Here is a 21,018-nt window from a genome sequence, read left to right on the forward strand (position 1 = left end):
TTTTCAAATGGTTGTCTAACCACAAGCCTTATTTATAAATCTCCTAAATATCACCAAGAAGGACATAATAATAAACAATGACTATACTAACAAACAAAACAAAAACGCGTGAACCAGTCTTTATTTCCTTTGCATTTAGTGTTAATATATAGTTTCAAAATCTGAAGTATATGACAGTCCAATGTATGTAGTTTGTTGAACGAATATAAAATTACGGAAAAATGGGCAATCAGCAGACAACACTTCTTACAATATTTATAATGAATTAGTGATTCACTAGAATAATAATCAAACTTGTATAGAAACACGAGGGACAAAGAGAGAACGTGAATGAAAACGAAACATGAAGTAGAATGATGAAAGGAAATTAGCAGTTAAACTTCCAATTTACCAGAGTTGTGTATTATACTACTGTGTAATTATAGATATAAAGATCTATACACATAGACAACGTGTATTTATGATTGAAGTTTAATAAACCACATAATTCAGAAGATTATTTCCACTGATATAACTATAAAGCATATTCAAGATAGAGTTTGCATACCGTATAAGAGAATAACATAGATCTGCATACTAAGGGATAATATGCGTGTACATACTGTACAAGTGGATAACAGATCTGCATACTCTACAAGGGGGCAACACAGATCTGCATACTGTACAAAGAGATATAGATCTATATACTCTACAAGGGTATAACATATCAGTATACTGTACAATGGGATACCATAGATCTGCATGCTGTATAAGGGCATAACATAGATCTGCATACTGTACAATGGGATAACATAGATCTGCATACTGTACAAGGGTATAACATATCAGTATCCTGTACAATGGGATAACATAGATCTGCATACTGGACAAGGGGATAACATGGATATACTTACTATACAAGGGGATCAAACACTGGTATAAACATTTATACAATAGGATAAAAGCGTACAATTCTTATTATTTACACAGTAACATTAAACATACAAGTGCAGATTTTAACACTAGTCAGCAAATTTGAAAATATAAAGTAGCAAATTTACATCTGAAAGTTTGTGTGTACATAAGTAATGCCAAGGCTAAAGAAACAGTTAACCATAAAGTTAAACTAGGTAAAATTGCAGTTAAACTCAATTAAGACTATATTTATGATACTACTTTTATTTTAAATAAAGATAGAAATGACACATTACGATATAAGACGTATCAAATATGTAGATAATCAAATTCCCATAATCCCTAAAAGGGATTGTATTTATATATGTGTTTATTTATTTATTTCGAAGCAATCAAGTTAAAATTGCTTGTGATTGCCATGGGTCTCCTCTTTTTGTGAACGTGTACGTATGCAAGGTTACACAATCCAGCGAAATTCTCCTTTTCAAACAAAAAATGATGAAAGCAAAACATAGATTCGACCTGAGTTAGAAGTGAATGCTTAACGAGAAGACCAGTGTTTGACTTGGATGAGGAATATAAATCGTTCTAGACTGCTATTTTTATTTTTGGATACGGCATTTATTGCAAACATTATGCCAGCATTTATTCACATGACTTTCCAATAATGTTATTTATAAATTATTTAATAACAGAATTGGAAAACATGTTAAAATACGATGAAAATGAAAACTGATTAAAACATCTTCGTCTACTGGAAATGGTGGTCTAGCCTGGACTAGCCGTCGTGATGAATTATGGATGTTCTAACTTGGTATAGCCAGTATGTTGAATTATCAATTGCCTAGCCTGCAATAGCCCTCATTTTGAATTGTCGATATCTAGCCTGGTGTAACCCGTATGTTGAATGATCGATGATCTAGCCTGGTATAACCCGTATGTTGAATGATCGATGATCTAGCTTGGTATAGCCCGCATGTTGAATTATCGATAATCTAGCCTGCTATAGAACGTATGTTGAGTTAATGACGATATAGCCTTATTTAGCCCGTATATTGATTTATCGATGGTCTAGCCTGGTAGAAGCCGTATTTTGATTTATTGATTGTCTAGCCCGAAATAACCCATATCTTGAGTTTCAATGGCCTAGCCCGGTACAGATCACAGGGTGAATTATTGACGGTCTATATTGAGTTATCAAATGTCCAGCTTGGTATGGCGCTTGTCTTCAATTATCGACGGTCTAGCATTGTATGCTGAATGATGGTTATATTGTTGGGCCTCATGGTTTGGATGTTGATGCATCAGTGGACCGAACTCTTTTGGTTAAATATAATATTGGCCTGCTGTTCTAGTAAGAATCATTGCCTCACAAATTTAACCGAGTTTTAGTATGAGTATTATAACTGTGGTGGCAAGGACAATCGAGAAATTAAATTCATGTTCAATCACATATGCAATTTTCTAAAACAAAAATGATGTTCGTGAGTAAAAGTGTTAAAAGACTTTCCTGGCAGGCGAAAAGAGACAAATGGACACACGACTTGACGAACAAGGTCATAACTACAACATTTCCGCAGATAAAGGTCAGCCTTCATAAGAGTTATGAGTGATTGATTATACACTGAGAATGGACTTAAATTATGTTGAAACATAATCTTTTTTTGCCCCGACGGCCAATGCTACCAAAAATGACAGCGTGCATAGAGACGTGAACGTAATGAACGCCCAGAAACAAAAGCGGTCCCAGATATTAGCCATCTCTACCCATGTGTACACCTGCTTTTCATCGTCATCGACACTAATCGACGTCTCAACGTGTTTATCCATTTCCTTAACTCCTTCTACTACATTATTCATGCTCTTTGACGGAAGCTTTCCATTTGGGAAAATTTTATTTCCTGGGTTTCCGTTTCCTTTTTTGCATCGCCTTTTACATCCATTAAAGCTGAGAATAGTGGCGATGAATATTGTTAATTTATAGAATTTGGATGTTGTGTCCACCTTCTCCTTATTGTGAAACATGTTGAGGAGAAGAACGGTGATGAATGCACACAGCACGCTAAGGAACATCGTAACGGCCAAATAAATACCTGAAAAATATTTAAAATGTTTTTGTTTTCTTTTGTCTTTTGTTAGATTTAAATAAAGACGTATCAACGTACATTCATTATATACTGTGTCTTTCAAGACAGCAATTCGATGTAAATCAAAAATACAAGATTTAAGAGCTTTGTTTAAATAAATTATCTCTTTGTCTCTAAGTTGTGCCACTTTATGTATAATAAAAATTAAGTCAGTAAACTGAAAACAGTCTTGTCTGAAGGCAGACAAACAACTGGCCCAAAGTGTCCATGGTACACTAAACTTGACCCTATCAGACCACAATATACGTAGGGCGTACATCCAGCCCCTAATTCGTAAAACGGAAGTGAGAAAAATAAATGCAGAAACCAAACAAATCACTCACTGGAATGGATTTTAACTAGAAGAAATAATTTGGTAATTAGTAGACTTTAGCGCCGACACAAGTGTTTGCTTGTGTGTATATCTGTGTATGACTGTGTGTGTGTGCGTGCAATTGCATGTGTGTGTGTGTTTGTATGTGTGTGCCATTATCTTATTTTAACGAACTTGACTAGAACTTTACCAAACCCAAATTATCACTGGTAACTATTTGAAGTTATCGACGGTTTGTGCCTTTTATTTTGTGTGTATATATATATATATATATATATATATATATATATATATATATATATATATATATATATATATATATATTGACATGATCTCAATTCACGCGTACAGGTTCTTCAAGTAAAGTGTACATGTAAATACGAAATCAATCATCGCATGTCGTGACAAGAAATGCGTCCGCTCACCACGGATGCTGGCACCAATATGATGCAGTTAAAGGGAAAAGTTCCAAGCAAAACAAGGACAATAACTCCAGATAAAATGTCAGAAAATAGCGAAAATAAAAGTTGTCCTATACCTTTCTAATATGAAGTGCACAAATAAATTTGACTTAAATCCATGCATTTCTTCAATAAGTGCTGAGCGTGACTTGACGGGCAAAGTTCTATGCCAAACAGGGGATATAACTCCATAAAGGTTTGCCGGTGAATGGGGGGAAAATCAATCCTCATCAAGGTAATTTCAATGTTAAGCCTGATGCCAAAATTTGAATTCAATCCATTAAATGCTTCAAACGTTATTGAGAGCAATATACCTTATTTATCGACGAGATAACTTTCTATCAAACACAAAATGACTGACAGTGGTCTGCATTTTACGCTCGTGATGAACATTATTATTTTGCATTATCTCAGTATCTGTAAGAAAATGTTTCAGCAGAGGTGACGTAATATTACATTTTAAGACCACTGAGTGAATGTATCTGCCTATCGCTAAACCTAAGTCCTTCAGTGTGTTACATTACATATCATTTACCTAGAACAGACGTTGTCAATGACGTATGTGGTAATGAATCTGCAATCAAGGTGAGAAGCACGGCTATAGCCAAAATCATTGTCAGAATATAGGACACTTTCTCTCCGGCTTGTATCGGTACAAGGAACACTACGCATGACAGAAAGGATGAGAGAATTATGGGTAGTATAAAGTTGATTGCGTAGAAGGCTGGTCGACGTTCTAGAACAAGTATGAAATCTAGCTGAGAGAATGTCTCAACCGTTCCGTCTGGCATGGTACCCAACAGATCCTTGTCCTTTACGTTTGTGCTGACAAGGATCCATTCTCCATTAGTCCTGGTAACATAAGAATTTTGAAAAACATTTAAGTTCAAAATTGCCTAAATTTAGAATTCTACGATGTTTCTGATATTTTGCAAATGTTATCATCCAAGTGGTCACTTTGCAATTTGCTAAATCATCTAATTAATGAAACAAAAGTGTATATTAACATGTCCCGAAGGCATGAGAATTTGACAAACATTATGTTATTACCAGAATGGCCCATAAGGGGTTATGCTATTACTATAAGCAAGTGTTACTAATTACAGCACATTAACGTTTAATAAAACGGATCCAAAGATCTAACACCTTTTACATATGATATATACAATATAAACTCCTTAAATATAGGGTCATTATTTGTCATATAAACCGCAATCTTTAAAAAGGAGAACATTTTATCTGGTGCTAATATCATTTTAATGATTCTTAATCGAATTCACGTACAATAAGGCCCCGCTAGGTACTAATATAGAACCAGATATTTAGGAGACCCTTTCAAATAAAGACATATATTTAACACAAATAGGCATGGCTGACTGAAGACAGAAAGCACATTATGTATCATTAGCATGGCTAGTGATGAAGAACGTAATTTTAGATCTATTTTATTACCTCTCTGATTTGGCATCATTTGACTTGTTTATTCTTGTAGATGATTGCCATTTGGGTCTCGTCATGTGATTATTTGTCACTTTCCCCATAAAATGCTTTATCCTGATTTAATATTCTCTGACCCATAACATTGATTTTTTTAGATAGTTCGTTGCTCAAGAACTACGTCACTTCCGCATCCGCACGTATATTACGTGGATATAATGCCTGATCTAATGTTAGTGATGCTAACTATTTTGCTCTAAATAATTTGAGACTAAAGTAATATAATGTTATAGCAGCAACATATATTTACTATATGAGGTTTGAAAATTCAGAACCAAGTTGAAACATACACCTGCATGTTTATGTCCGGATGGATAGAAACAAACTATTAGTGTCGTTGAATAATGCTACACTATTGTCATCAACACTTTGTCATACCAGATGTTGAATTTCACGTCGACTTTCGTTAAGCATCTTTCGTATCTAGCAAACAATAATGTAGGTGGCATTACCTACCTGAAGTTCTCTGTATCAATATTAGAGGAAGCATGATCCAGTTCTAGGTGGTCTTTGTTCATACTCCATGTCGTCAGTTCAATAACACACTTCTGCCTGTCAAACGGATAGTAGGTGATGTCTATTTCACAATGTATGGTGTAAAGCCCCGGTGGTTCCCATACAACGTCTCCCGTGTTTGTCACAGTGAGCTGCAGGTTGTCGTCATTTATAACACCTATGTCAGTCAACCTTCAACAGCCAGTTACAAAATTGTATTGCTTTAATAACGACGGATATAAACAGTCCCAAAAATCATAGCCAGCATCATTTTCAACACCGAATCGCACGCAGACATTGCTATACATCCAGAATGCGTTTGAACCCTTGTGTATTTATGAAACTAGGAAGCTGATTAAATTCATATTTGTTCAAGGAGACGCACTTCTCTTTCCTGTGCGGTAGAATGATTGTAATTTATAATCAAAATAATAAAAAGAAATACTAAATATTTACTTAATTTCAGTCAATATAGACAACATAAATAATAATGTCTAGTTAAAAGTCGTTAATTGGTCTTAGTATCTCTCAGTGTCACGAATATTATCGATGCATCCTGTGTGAGAAAATGTTGATCGTGCAGAATTCAACAGGATGGTTTTGCCACTTATTCAAAGGCCAGAGATGACACTTACTTGATTGAAATTCGAATGTACAAACGAGGCAACTATTCTTGATCATGGTGTCACTCCAGAAAGGCTGAAATGTTGAATCTCTTCTTTGATATTTGCGTTACCTCATTCATTCAAATCAGGTTGAAAGAAAACCACAGAACATTTCGTTACCTGCTAAGCAGTCGTCATGCGAAAACAATGTTTGGCTAAGGCACATAACAGTACACTTTATATACGTATTTCTCTATTGGGTTACGTATGGAAAATTTTCAAAAAATTGCTTTAGCAAATGTGCCTTTACCTGAAAACACCTGTCTGGATTTCTACAGTGTCATTCTATTAAATCGCAGCTGCTGCACATGTATCAGTTTATTTTTCCAATGTTATTGGCATGATTATATAATCTTTTGATTTTCGCGACATTTCTCAAGACATTAACATAGCACGACAAAACGAATTAACATTAAAGGTTAAAATAACGTTAACGATTGAAAACTCATTTGTAAAAAACTATATATGAAACTGATCACTTAGGGCTATATGTGGTAATATGTTATATTCTAAATGGAATACCTCCGAAGGGATAACACAAGGGTCTATTACATGCCCATTTCTATTTATTGTTCATCTTAATGATTAGCTGACAAACTATTATTTCTTATACGTATATTTGCAGACTACTCTACTCTTGAAATTAACTCCTATGTCCCATTATTTATTCAAAGTGTGTTATATCACGATCTCCATAATACCTCACTATGAGTGGATATGTGGTGGATCAACATCAATACTTTAATAATATAATGTGCTCTGTTCACAAGCGGAGAAGGAAGTTAATTCTCCGCAATTGATTTGAGCAGTGAAGAAGGAAAGTTTATGAAAAAACATCGTCGCCTGGGAATAACATTTACTTTTGAAAGGAACTTAGTCCTGCCAGATATATAATATTATCCCATATGCCTCCAGTACTCTCGATACATACCGTGATTTAAATATAATGAATGAAACAGTGAACGAAAACAGATAGGCCTTCTACAATGATACCGGGTAGAAATAATTTTTAAAAAATTATCAAATAAACATCTTTGCACCCTTTTTATAAAGAAAATAACATAAATGAACGTTGTCCGGATTGTATAATGTACGTAATACTACCATTAACCCTGGTGGATGGCTCTTACGATTTGAGAATTTCAAAATCCGGACTAAAAATTAATGATAGCAAAATTAAAATTTGCTCAGCATTGAATAATATTCATACTTTACTCTCATCTAGTTGAAATCTAACAGACTTATACAATGATATATTAAACAATGCAAGATTTTTTGATTGCAATCTCTCGTATGGCGATAAAATGGTTCTGCGTTTGTTAGGAAATAATTGCAGTGGTCTTACATGCGACCTATATCCTAGCAATCTCTTTGGAAGCCATTCATACTCCGGTTGGTCGGCTATGTAAAACAGTTATCAGTATTCTTTTGAGTGCAGGCTATTTAGCATTCAGAAACAACATTGAGTTCATAGGGCTTTTTCCAGTTTTAAATATGAAAACGTGACTTTAATGATGTTCACTTTAACAGTAGTTATATTCAATTAATATAAATACGATTTATAATACTTGAGATCCAAACATGCATGACCAAAATGATCCTTTTCAATGTAGATGTTCGCTACTGCCACTGCTATAATGTGATCATCATTTATGCTATATGATGGAATGACCACATGCCAACCATATCTTACCTATCCCCGTACCGCTCGGGTGGCCTAGTGGTTAGAGCGTCCGCCTTGGATGCGGGAGGTCGTGGGTTCGATCACCGACCGCGTCATACCAAAGACTTACAAAAATGGTACTAACAGCTGCCTCGCTTGGCGCTCAGTATTAAGAGGCTAGTGTTAGGACTGGTCGGCCTGGTGTCAGGATAATGTGACTGGGTGGGACATCATACTACATGTCTGCGGCATGATGTCCCAGTGCTATACATCACTATAAACTGTCACACTGCAGACATCGTAACGATGTGACCGAAAATTTGTTAAAGCTACGTTAAAAATACAAATAATAGCAAATACTCTTCCCTCCCCTTCTCTTCTTTTTAATAGAAGTGTCAATAATTTTATATATCAACCGGAAATATTAAGTAAAACATTCATTCTAATCCTACTGTCATTTATGTATGCATTCGCATCTGAAAATATGACATGTTTAAACTAGCTAATTTAAAGAACATCCTACACCTGAAACGTATGCGTTTTGTCTTCCAATGACGCTAATGTCCGAGTAGTTGCTCCTTAGTATCATCGAACCAATGCATCAATGACGAAATGAACAACCTCATCTCTCCCAGAATTCACTGTACTTGTCTCTATTTCCTCCTGTTAACTTCCCATGAAATAGGGTAATGTTTGACTGGTTAACTCTTGTTTATAACCAGAAGAAACAAAAACAATAGGGAAACATAAATGAAATTAACTTTATGCTCCTAATTTTACTCTGAAAGTTATTTCATTACAGGTTTGATCAGAAACATACTCAATTCTACAAAAGTCTAATTGCACAGGAAAATGTTACAATAAGTTGAATAGGCAAAATAAGGTGACTATTTTTGTAAAACCTCGAACCGTCGAGAGATAAATGGAGCGAAGATAATGAAGATAATGAACCCTGGAGACGGTGCCTGCCAACCTAAAATGTCATTTGTTACTGTGATCAGATAATGTGTCGTGCTTGAGGTCCTTAGGGATTGTCTCCACATGCTTCTATTCTTCGTTACATACATGACGTCGCAGTAAGTATGGAAAGCCAGTTTAACAGTGCAAAAAGCCAATATACCAGATTGGGCTTTCTTCTGTTTTATCAGTGAAATATATCTAACTATAATATATCTGGGCAAACATAGAACACACACACACACACACACACACACACACACACACACACCCTTCTAAAAATCTGAAACAGCCTAAAAGTTACAAACCATCGTGAGAGTTTAATGTTGTGGAAAAGAGACCAAGTTTCAATATGTTTTATAATATTCTGTTCTTTGCAAAAATCCGTAATAAAGACACAATAAATATGAAAATAGTTGCATAGTATTGAACAAGATAATAAATCAGTGCAAGCAATTGTAAAAGAATTAACCAGTATACTCAACTTTCAGAAGAGGTTATAATAACTTACGAGTTATCGATAATTACTTCCGGTTTCCATACTTCGGACGGCATAACGTGTATCTCTTGAATGTTTGCAAAGGAAGATGTCTGCCATGTCAGTCTATAGTCAGTCCATTTCTGTAAAACACGGATAAAGACATTCATGTAGTAAATAAAGATAATCGCAAGTGCCAAATTACCAAGTAACTCCCAATAACTTGCTCTTCAAATTATTACACCATCGTTTTGAAAGCATTTTTTTTTTGCATTAAGGTATGTTTGTGCTAAGAACTCTGGGATATATTGGATGTAACAGGAGTTAGCTACCACTCCTGTCTTATTTTCAAATCATTCGAAATCGAAGTGTCTGTAGATTTAGTCAACGCAATAACAAAGCTTGACAAGGAAATGATGATGTCTGTACAATGAGTGCTCTAAATGGGTAAATAATGACCAGTACAATCTTGGCATCAGGTTACCTAAGTTTGGAAGGGTAATACCACTTACACTGAGCTTTAAACGTGTTGTAAAATGCCACCTGGTGGAAACAGAAATTCGGTGACTGTATGAAACTCGATTTACATTATATTTTCTGCGATCATTCCTCTTTATTTGTTTTCAAGATTGAAGACAGTTTGTTTTGTTGAATATATCATTTTATTATTTCATAATGCGAAGCTTACAGTCATTTTAAAGTCATAACGTATTTTGAAAATCTGAATATATTACTTCAAATTAATAACTTTGCCTTCTCTTTCAAATAGTTCGTTGGGTTCAAAATGGCTAGAATTCATCTGAGAAAAGGACGGACAACCCGACTACAGTTGCTATGAAGGATGGTTTATATTCAGAAGTGCTGTCAACAAACTGATACAGCAAGGTACATGCATAGATTATTGCAGTGCAGTAATCTTTATGGAAGGTAAAATTGAAAAGATTAGTTGCTGGTTTTTACATGTCATTCACACAGATTCTGAATAGAAGCACACGAATGTTTGTTTAATGGAAATATAATCTTGTCCTAATTGCATGCTTATACTTGATCTGGATGACAGCACTAAATCATATGTTAACCTGCAATAGACTGGCGTCATACCCAGATGTCGTATCACACTTTTTACTCAGAGTGATCCACCATTGCAAAGTTTACGTTTACTATACACCAACAAATGACATATTCATTACATTAAGACTTTATCGATCAATCTTTTTTTTTATATACCTAAATGTGTATCTCAGCACAATAAACTCTTGATGCGGTAGCACGTAAAATGAAATTGTTGCTTCTCCTTTACCTTGATAAAAAATGAAACAAAATTTCTAATACAATTTAATAATTATAATAACTGTCCTGTGACAAACATGTTATAGTCAGCGAAAAACATACTAGAAAAGAACTTCAAAGAATTACAAACTGCCATCAAGCGACCACGTAAAAGTAATGTGAACTCAGTACTTTTGTCATAATGAGTAATTGCTCCAGATTATATATTTAATGAAAACAAGAAACAAGACTTACCAGTGTGAGCCAGCCAGTTACAGTTAGGGACTGTTGTACATTATCCTGGAAGATTAGTAAACAGCTTAATAGTGAAAGGACATTTTCAGATTCATTTAATATGCAGACGAATAAGCAACAAAAGTAAGACATAGTTATCTTGAAAGGACATTTTTCATATTCACATATTATCTTGACAAATAAGAAACAAAAGTAAGATATCTTAATATTGAGAGGACATTGTTCCATTCTCTTAGTATGTAGACGAATAAGCAGCGAAAGCAAGACATCGAAAGGGCCGGTAAACAAATCTGAACTATAGTTACTTGAAAATTTTGAAAGTCTCTATTGGTATGCTGTGATTGCATTTACTTCCTAACCTCATGAACCTTGCTATCTTCAACGAGTACTTGTTCCGGTGCACTGTCCTAACTTCAACACTTTGAATCGCACATTTTAAACCCAGTTTTATCAGTAAATCGCTAAGCTCTATTGACTGAAGAAAAAGCCTTCTAATATTCTAGGAATACAAATGTGCTTGTTCGATAACTATGTACACACATTTTCTAGAGATGATTGCTATCCAAAAGCGGTTGATATTTACGTTAAATTTCGATTAAGTCGTGTACTAATTAGTTTTGTGAAGGGCTGGATAAATGTATTTCTTCATATACCAGTATACAGCTATATTGGTTTAAGTTCCGCTCTTTCCTCGTCCTTTATCTTCCTGTTCACCTTTTCGAGTTATCGAATCGTTATAGCCAGCAAAGCAAACAACAAAGCAATTCAAATTTGCATTATTGATTTATTTAAAGTTTTAATACATCTTCTTGCTTCAGACCTGTTCATGTTGGATGCACATGTACGACGTTTTGATTAGTGCCTCCTTCATATATGTATTATGAGTGAATGTGTAAAATAATCAAGTCCCAGGTATGTTGTTGCATTTGTGACCGTTTAAGATTTATGTCTGTTTTAACGTTTATAGTTAATCACAAATATGACAGAGAAAGAAACTCGATACAGGCAAGACCAGCATTAAAGTAGTCATGTATACAGAAACAGACACACAGACACACATACACATACTGTGTGTGTGTTTGATTTGTATAATTCCTATCTCAAATAATACTTTGGATATGTTAAATATGCGGTGATACTGACCTCAAAATTTGTACCAACATTGTTTTCACTTGATAACTAAACTAGATTTTTGACATGCTTCAGTTCATAATGAACATTACGACACCATAAACGACAAATTCTGTCCTCGTGTATTTTCTGTTTAGCGGGCTACCTGCAAGCATTGAAATCTGCCATGTATGTTTACAGAAAAGGTACATTTTTATGTTCTTGGGGTAGGCGTGGTTCGTTTTCTTTGCTAGAAAGAGCGCTACATGGATGGAACATGTACACTTGCTTCATAAAGGCGTTTTGTAATAAGAGTGGATTTGCTTAATAAAATATGAATTGTATATTTGAGAGATGAGTTTATAATAAAGGAGGTTCGCTGTAATTTCCGAGATTACATAATTATTAGTCACAATGAAACATAAAGTATAAAATACAATACAATAAATAGCGTTATTTTAACATTTTTAACATTCAGTTAACTTGCAAAGTTATGGCAAATAAGCGCACAATAGTTGACCGAAAGGCAAAATGACCATGTGTGAAATATTTTGTTATGCAAAACTGAATCTCTGATAAAAGCGAACGAAAAGAGTTTATAATACATTTATGCATGATTCGTGACCGTTAAGTTCTCTTCTTGCTTCTATCATGGAAGTCCCTTACGTATCACACATATTACACTGTAGCTTAAACTTTAACTCGGAGAAGCATACGTGTATTATACGGTGTATTAATTATATTAGAATGTGGTAATATCACCCGGGTACTCCACTCTGAATATGGCCTAACAAAAGAACATAATCAAGATGTGACGGATGGACAGATGAAATAATGGGCGCAATAACTGACTGATCTACGATTTCAAAAGTGCAACAAGATATGCACTATTATGGTATTGGAGTGGCATACAAAAGAGCTTATAGAGGCGAAGTTCAAAATGGTTCAATCTTACCACCCGTCCACCAACCCACTTGCCCACCCTTCCCTGTAATTCCCCATGCAAAACGTACCACCGAATCGATAGTGAAAATGTTAAAGCCTGCCTTTACATGCACCGTCTCATTGGGTCGTACAACAGGATCATATGTGGCGTTAGACAGCATCATGGATCGAAGATTAGCGGCATCTGTGGCAAAGGATGCTTCATCATTGTGGACTGGAAAAATAAAAATTGAACCCACAATTTTAAGTATAGGGAGTGAGTAAGTGAATCAGAACATCAAAATGTCAAATGAGTACAGGGAGTGAGTAAGTGAATCAGAACATCAGAATGTCAAATGAGTACAGGGAGTGAGCAAGTGAATCAGAACATTAAAATGTCAAATGAGTACAGGAGTGAGTAAGTGAATCAGAACAACAAAATGTCAAATGAGTACAGGGAGTGAGTAAGTGAATCAGAACATCAAAATGTCAAATGAGTACAGGGAGTAAGTAAGTGAATCAGAACATCAAAATGTCAAATGAGTACAGGGAGTGAGTAAGTGAATCAGAACATCAAAATGTCAAATGAGTACAGGGAGTAAGTAAGTGAATCAGAACATCAAAATGTCAAACGAGTACAGGGAGTGAGTAAGTGAATCAGAACATCAAAATGTCAAATGAGTACAGGGAGTGAGTAAGTGAATCAGAACATCAAAATGTCAGATGAGTACAGGGAGTGAGTAAGTGTATCAGAACATCAAAATGTCAGATGAGTACAGGGAGTAAGTAAGTGTATCAGAACATCAAAATGTCAGATGAGTACAGGGAGTAAGTAAGTGTATCAGAACAACAAAATGTCAAATGAATACAGGGAGTGAGTAAATGAATCAGAACATCAAAATGTCAAATGAGTACAGGGAGTGAGTAAGTGAATCAGAACATCAAAATGTCAAATGAGTACAGGAGTGAGTAAGTGAATCAGAACAACAAAATGTCAAATGAGTACAGGGAGTGAGTAAGTGAATCAGAACAACAAAATGTCAAATGAGTACAGGGAGTAAGTGAATCAGAGCAACAAAATGTCAAATGAGTACAGGGAGTAAGTGAATCAGAACAACAAAATGTCAAATGAGTACAGGGAGTGAGTAAGTTAATCAGAACAACAAAATGTCAAATGAGTACAGGGAGTGAGTAAATGAATCAGAACAACAAAATGTCAAATGAGTACAGGGTGTCAAATGGTGAGGAAGAAATTATCGTCCCCTTCTTTAGTTTTCATTATGTAATTTTTGATACTCTACAAATTTAACATTGAAAACAAAGAGCTCTGCATTATCTCAAGAAATATTGATAGTTAACTTTAAAAGACAAATTGTTTAACACATTATTCTTCCAAATTGTTCTTCTCGTTAACTCTCATAACTTCGAGATTCTGCAACTATATAATAATCTTAGCGAGGTTTTGAATGTACTTATTTGCATCGCGATGAAGCAAATTCAAAATAATGGCTGCTAAAATTGAGATAGTCAGAATTCCTATAAGATTATTTATGCAGCCAAGACATCGTTAAAAGGTATCAAGCCTTTAAAGTATATCACATATGTTTCTTCGAAAATCCAGTAATCCATGACAATGCAAAACATAAAGAAAAACTATCGCCAAAAAGCGCTTTAGGTTTCGCCTTTACAACTGTAGTACCTGTTAAGGACGAGTATCAAATATATTTCTTTTGTGAATGCACATCTTCAGAACAAGTAAGTTCAAAGCTTAATGTCATCCCAAAATGCATATCTTATCCGTGATGTTTATATATATATATATATATATATATATATATATATATATATATATATATATATATATATATATATATATATATATATATATATATATATATGACTGAAATGTTAAAAATCTCTGCCTGCACTTGCTATTGCTTCTATGCTCTCTAGATCACAGATGAACTTATATATATATATATATATATATATGTGTGTGTGTGTTAATCATTGTTAATAAATGAAAATAAGGAGATACGATATTAATAATCGACGTTTATAAATGAATTAAACATGGTACACAATTTCGTCTAAATCCCCTTTATTTTCCCTTTCATCTCTCGCACGCGTACGGGACAAAATGTACTAACATCTGTGGAGTGAGAGTGAAAGAGAATTGGTGCTGGATGGAAATCTTGAACACCAAGTAACGTACACGAGCATGTGTCAGCGTTATGGAATATGCGGGCTTTCCATGTGATTTAGCAACAGTGTTAACAATACCAGTGATGCAAAGCTGCTATAGCCTATTGAGATCTAACGGTAAATTTATTGTTTAGGAGGCACACACACATATTGTAATCTACTGTAATCAATGGAATGCTTTGTTTTATAACCCTGTAATAAAATTCTAAGAGATCATGTTTAAATATGTAAAAAGTTTGATGGCTTCTCTCTCTTATCTCTCTCTCTCTCTCCACTCGGTGCAAGCATACAGGCAAAAATCCGAGAGAGAGAAAGAGGTCTTAGCTGTTTTCCGTCTGTGCAATAGGACGATGTCTCTGGAACTATGAAAGATAGTAACATTTACCTGCGACAGGGAGACGCAGAGGATACAAACAAACAATCTAATGAATACATGCAATGTTGATTAAAGCATTATTATCATTTAGACCAACTGTAAATAAATGTCAGCGCTTGAATGGGCTCTTCTTGTCTCGTTCTTTCTTTATGTTTCCTTTGCCTATATTCCCCACTAGTTTCAATATGTTCGCCTGTTAACTATGCAGTCTAGTAGTGCTCCACTTTCATCACTGAAACCAACTTTTGTGTTTAAATCATGTCTTTTATCGATTCCTCAACATTACGGAGAACAAAAGTTCAGAAAAGAAAAACGAAGCAAATTATCAATTTGCAAAGAGGGTTCAGAAGAGCTGCAGTTTGTGCTGAACTACATTTTATAGCGGACACACTGAGCAGTAATGTGAAGAGTTCACTGCGTCAATACCCAGTTTCTTGTAATCAAACTTCACTCAGATGAAAATGCAAGTATGTGAATTTCTACATGACATAAATAAAATATATGTATTATATGTATGCAATATCATTAATATACCACTCATTGTATTAATATTTCGTTTAAAGTAAATCGGCAAGCTTCATTTCCTTGGAAATGATAAAATGGTGTCAATGATACAGCGCCTGATGGCATAAAGCATGGTAATAAGCAACAGCTTGTCTCTCTCTCTCTCTGACTCTCTTTATATATATATATATATATATATATATATATATATATATATATATATATATATATATATATATATATATATATATATATATTATGAGGTGTTAATTCATTCCATGGAGCTTACAATTCGTGCAGAGAGTAACGTTACCAATCGCCTCACTCTCATGAGATGACCCCCAAATAGACGAGCAAGGCAGAATGTAATGACTCAGGTGCGCGAAAACACTTTCACAAGGCATCCGAATTTGAGACTGAGCCGTAAGCACATCCCACTCGAGTGTTATCTAGAGCCAGTTGGAACGAATCGTTACTTTCTGACATGTATACACACACACACACACACACACACACACACATATATATATATATATATATATATATATATATATATATATATATATATATATATATATATATATATATATATATATATATATATATATATATATATATATATATATATATATATATATATATAAGAAAGCTGGTTGTTTACTATTACCGATTTGAATGAAGAGGATGCAATATGATATTGCTCAAGTTTTTGTTTTTGTTAAAAAGGTGGTTGATGGATTTGTTGTCTCTCTAAGAACATCTAATGAAAGCTGGTTTGGCGTTTTTATTCGTCCTGATTAGACAGAAGCCAAATTAAAGCGTATTTAAAGGGAGAGAGAGAGAGAGAGAGAGAGAGAGAAGCCATTACCGATCTTTCATCTGATATAAACCAGTTTTTGAAGAGAATGTTTTTAAGATACCTTGCGATATCTTTAATTACAATATGATTTTTTTTGGTCAAAAATATTTCGATGGATGAGGTAGTAATAAATATTAAATATGACCCATATCTTTCATCTGGTTTCACCCATCTTTGCAGTTGGTCCTTTCTCAGTATTTATTTAGACAAGAATGCATTTGTTCAAAGAAGTCTTTAATCGCAATCTGGTTGTTGGCCACACGTATTGTGGTGGATGTGGCCTGTATTAATATCAAATATATCGCTTATCAATAATCTAATTAGAACAAGCGACCTGTTTTCGTATTCCATATTTGACTGAAGCACATATTTGTCCAAGGCCATGGTAAACATTAGCCCATTACTATATATCGCACATACTGCTACCAAATGTCCAATATTGCGACCAGTAAAGGTGGCATGAGGTGGTGATCACGAACAATAATCAACCCAAGACCAATCGAGACGGGCCGCGAGTGGCCACGTGGTTTAAAACGCTCTCCGTTACGGATCATTGCCATCTCCCCTGTCTGCGTGGGTTCGAGTCTGAGGTTCGGCCCATGTGGGTATGTGAGAAAGTTTGCCATTAGCTTCTCGTCGGTAGGTGGTTCTTTCCGGAGTTTTCCCGGGTTCTTCCTCCACCGTTTATAATGGCCACATGTATAGCCAATCTTGTGCTGAAAAATGTTACACCCTACAGCAACAACAACAACAACCAATCAAGACCAACGTAAGACCAATCGAGACACAAGTTATTTATTATCCTTAATGTCGCAGTTGTTATCCTAACAATTCTTCTAGAAACAACAAAAACAACAACAGCAACAACAACAATACTACTACTACTACTACTACTACTACTAATTTATGTGGAACAATTTCGTTACGGATCAAATAAAAGAGACAGAGAAGTGACAAGGAGCATGGCGATCGTGCTGTTTCTATGATTGACATCAGAATATTCGCTGCTCGACACTCGGTTGAGGGAATTTCTCTACCGAGTAATCTATTAATAATTATTAAATAATGATAATTACAGAATAGTGCTTAAACATTTATATGATGCTCAGTAGCATTTGAGTCTTTCTAAGGAAAGAAATGAAATGTGTTTTAACCACTAATTTTACAGCATTAGTCTGTTTCTTCATTTATTCTTTGCAATACATTAATCCTTGATTTCTCATTAAGACTTTTTAAACACTGGTATGTATTTTTTGGTGCTTTATATATACTACAAACACTACAACAGGGCAATACGTGTAAACAAGCTAACATCAGGAGCACCAGATTGTCTGCAGTTGACAACATATAAGAAAATATGAAGGTTAATTATCAAATAGCACAAAATACATTAGCAGTCGACTAATAGATGCAAACATATAAGAAGAGCTGTCTGAATAAAGAGTTATCCGAAACCAGAGCGGATGAGAACATTTTGCCTGTTAAAAGGACTTCATAGTCAAAGGCCAAAGAGAAGTATTTGGATAATTGCCTTACTTTTAAGCATTTGCCTTTCATTTAAATTTCTTTGATCTATAATATAATATAATTTGGAATTAAATGCAGGGTGACTATCTAAACACGTTCCCTTGTTTTTTTGTAGATATAACCATCAAAGGTCTGCTGGCGACACAAACATATATCTCATTACACAGCGGTATCTACCGATCTAAACCACGTAAGAAGCTAGATTCGAAGAAGCTATATTCACTGTGAACAGGTCGTAGGTTCCCTCGTCTAAAATTGCTGAAGATAGCGCCATTAATCAAACAATAAGTCGGCCTGTAAAATCGTTTAATGGGATTATTGGATTTTGCAGTAATTGCTTAGTATGTCTCAAGAAATTGATGATAATGAACTATTGGCAAGAGCTCTCCAGGTAATCATGCCATTATGCGGTGGTCAACTCAAATTGTTCAATATACAGGTGTTCGAGAACGTTAGGGCTCCTCTACATAGATGCTTTGTGTATGCATGTTCGTGCAGTTATGAACGTCATTATTCCATTCGAACATTTCGACAGAAATGCTCTCTTTAGCCTCCACTTGAGGGAATGAGCACCGCACGATGAAGATATCTTCTTTTAGCAAAATGAGCTTGAGCTAAGTGCTTACGAATGTAGTTCCAGGAGAGATGAACTGAAAAGGATGACGTGATTGCACGTACCGATAGAGATTTAATTTGTAAACATTTGCAGGCCTAGGATAAACTGTTATACTCACAAGGCGGAAGCAGAAATATGCATAATTGAAAGTAGAACTGAATATAATTATGCATCGTATTCCAATTCCTCCTTAGCAGTTGCTTAGATACCTAGCCTACAAAAAGAAGCCGACAAAACTACAACATGCAGAGTTTTGCCCAGGCATTGTAAGGGATGCATTTGTATTTAAAAATTTAGATAAATAATTGACATAGTTTGGAGAAACATTTGAATCTAAGGTTCACGTATGAAATCATCAATTCAACTTATTAGAAATGTATATAAAATACGCTCTTAAGGCTTTGCAGAATACATTATGGACAAAACTTCATCATACGACAATTTTGAATGCCGTTTTATTAGTTATATCAATTACGATGATGACATATTGAAATCGTTGAAAATAAGTGTAATTAATACGGTACGTATAACAAAACCAATTTTATAGTAATGTATGGCCAGTGATGAATACCAGTTTCTTCAATAAAAAGAAAATTAATGCATTTTATTGAGTTATTGTAGTCTTATGGTGGATTATTACATTAAGAAGAAAATCAAACGAATCTTACCTACTATGCAGACATAGAGAAATATCTAAAGAGATAAATCACCCATGAGTTTTAATGAAAAGAAAGAAGAAAAAAAATAAAAATGACCCGTCGTTGCGCTGTGAATGTTGCTTGGATTCGGTGAAATTTCTTCATATATTTGTGATGTTACAATCGTAGAACAGTGTGCGTTTGATTTTAGTTTTGTTTTAAACATCGAGATTCGGAAGGGCTGCTTTGATGAAAAAATAAGATGTAGTATTTATTGTTAAACTGTTAATTAAATGCCTCAGTAGGAATGTTTTTTTTTTAAATTTCTAGTTTATAATACGCATATACAATTCAATATTGACATTAGAAAGAGATAATGGCGTCATGGAGCAGTTCGCGGTGTTAACAGCTCGGAAAACCTATCGTCTTTAAAATGATGTGTAAACATTGCTATAAGTTCGTAACCAAACAGTCCATAATTGAAACGATTTTGTTAAAATGTTTGTTTCATTGCATGATTAACAGTAATATATTTGAGGATGAAATGAATGGGTTAATATGAATATGACGAACATGAATAAAATGGTGCTTCATTTTCTCATGTGAAGAACCGAATTTAGATGTGGAAAAGTCTCCATATGGCATTAAATTTCAGATAAATCGTTTGCGGGGAGCTCGTAAACCTCCTAACTGGTGCGATTGGTCACTAGCCCTCTTTGTCCCTCCAGGACTCTCATTCTGACCCTTTGGATAATCATCGTCACCCTGGGAGCCATTTACGACACTGTCCCCTTAGTCATTTACCCTTGTACGCCACAGTTCATCGGTGGCAATATACATATACTGATCCGTCCATACTCTAAGCAACACACCAGAAATTTACAGTAATAATAGAAATATAAAGTAACTAGAACCACCACGAAAATATAAAGAAATCAAACAAATAACCTTGAAATAGAGAGACAGAAATAAATGATAACGAAAAGTTTACTATGCATTATGAGAAATAGAAGACAAAAGATCGCGAAATAAAATAGAATTAGAACATCTTAGCCTAGGTTGGTAGAATATATGGGAATACGGTCGAAAACAAACACGACACATAAACAGTCGGTAACGTTAGCATACCTACACTGTGCATGGCCAAAAGTAGAATACGTAAACA

At 34.7% G+C, this 21,018-nt stretch overlaps 1 protein-coding gene across 1 annotated transcript; it reads right to left on the reverse strand.

Annotated features, from left to right (window-relative positions):
- Positions 1 to 138: 138 nt before the first annotated feature.
- LOC149790235 (neuronal acetylcholine receptor subunit beta-2-like) lies at positions 139 to 20,629 on the reverse strand. The gene is made up of 7 exons (XM_089973183.1): positions 20,545 to 20,629; positions 13,257 to 13,363; positions 11,095 to 11,139; positions 9,604 to 9,713; positions 5,769 to 5,999; positions 4,351 to 4,667; positions 139 to 2,987 (listed from the first exon to the last, which is right to left on the reverse strand). Exons 1-7 carry the CDS (start codon positions 20,627 to 20,629, stop codon positions 2,536 to 2,538), a joined length of 1,347 nt encoding a protein of 448 aa, XP_089829309.1. The 3' UTR covers positions 139 to 2,535.
- Between the last annotated feature and the right edge of the window lie 389 nt (positions 20,630 to 21,018).

The sequence above is a fragment of the Sinohyriopsis cumingii genome, chromosome 10 (assembly GCF_028554795.1).
Source record: "Sinohyriopsis cumingii isolate HCF-2022 chromosome 10, ASM2855479v2, whole genome shotgun sequence".
Classification (NCBI taxonomy): Eukaryota; Metazoa; Mollusca; class Bivalvia; order Unionida; family Unionidae; genus Sinohyriopsis; species Sinohyriopsis cumingii.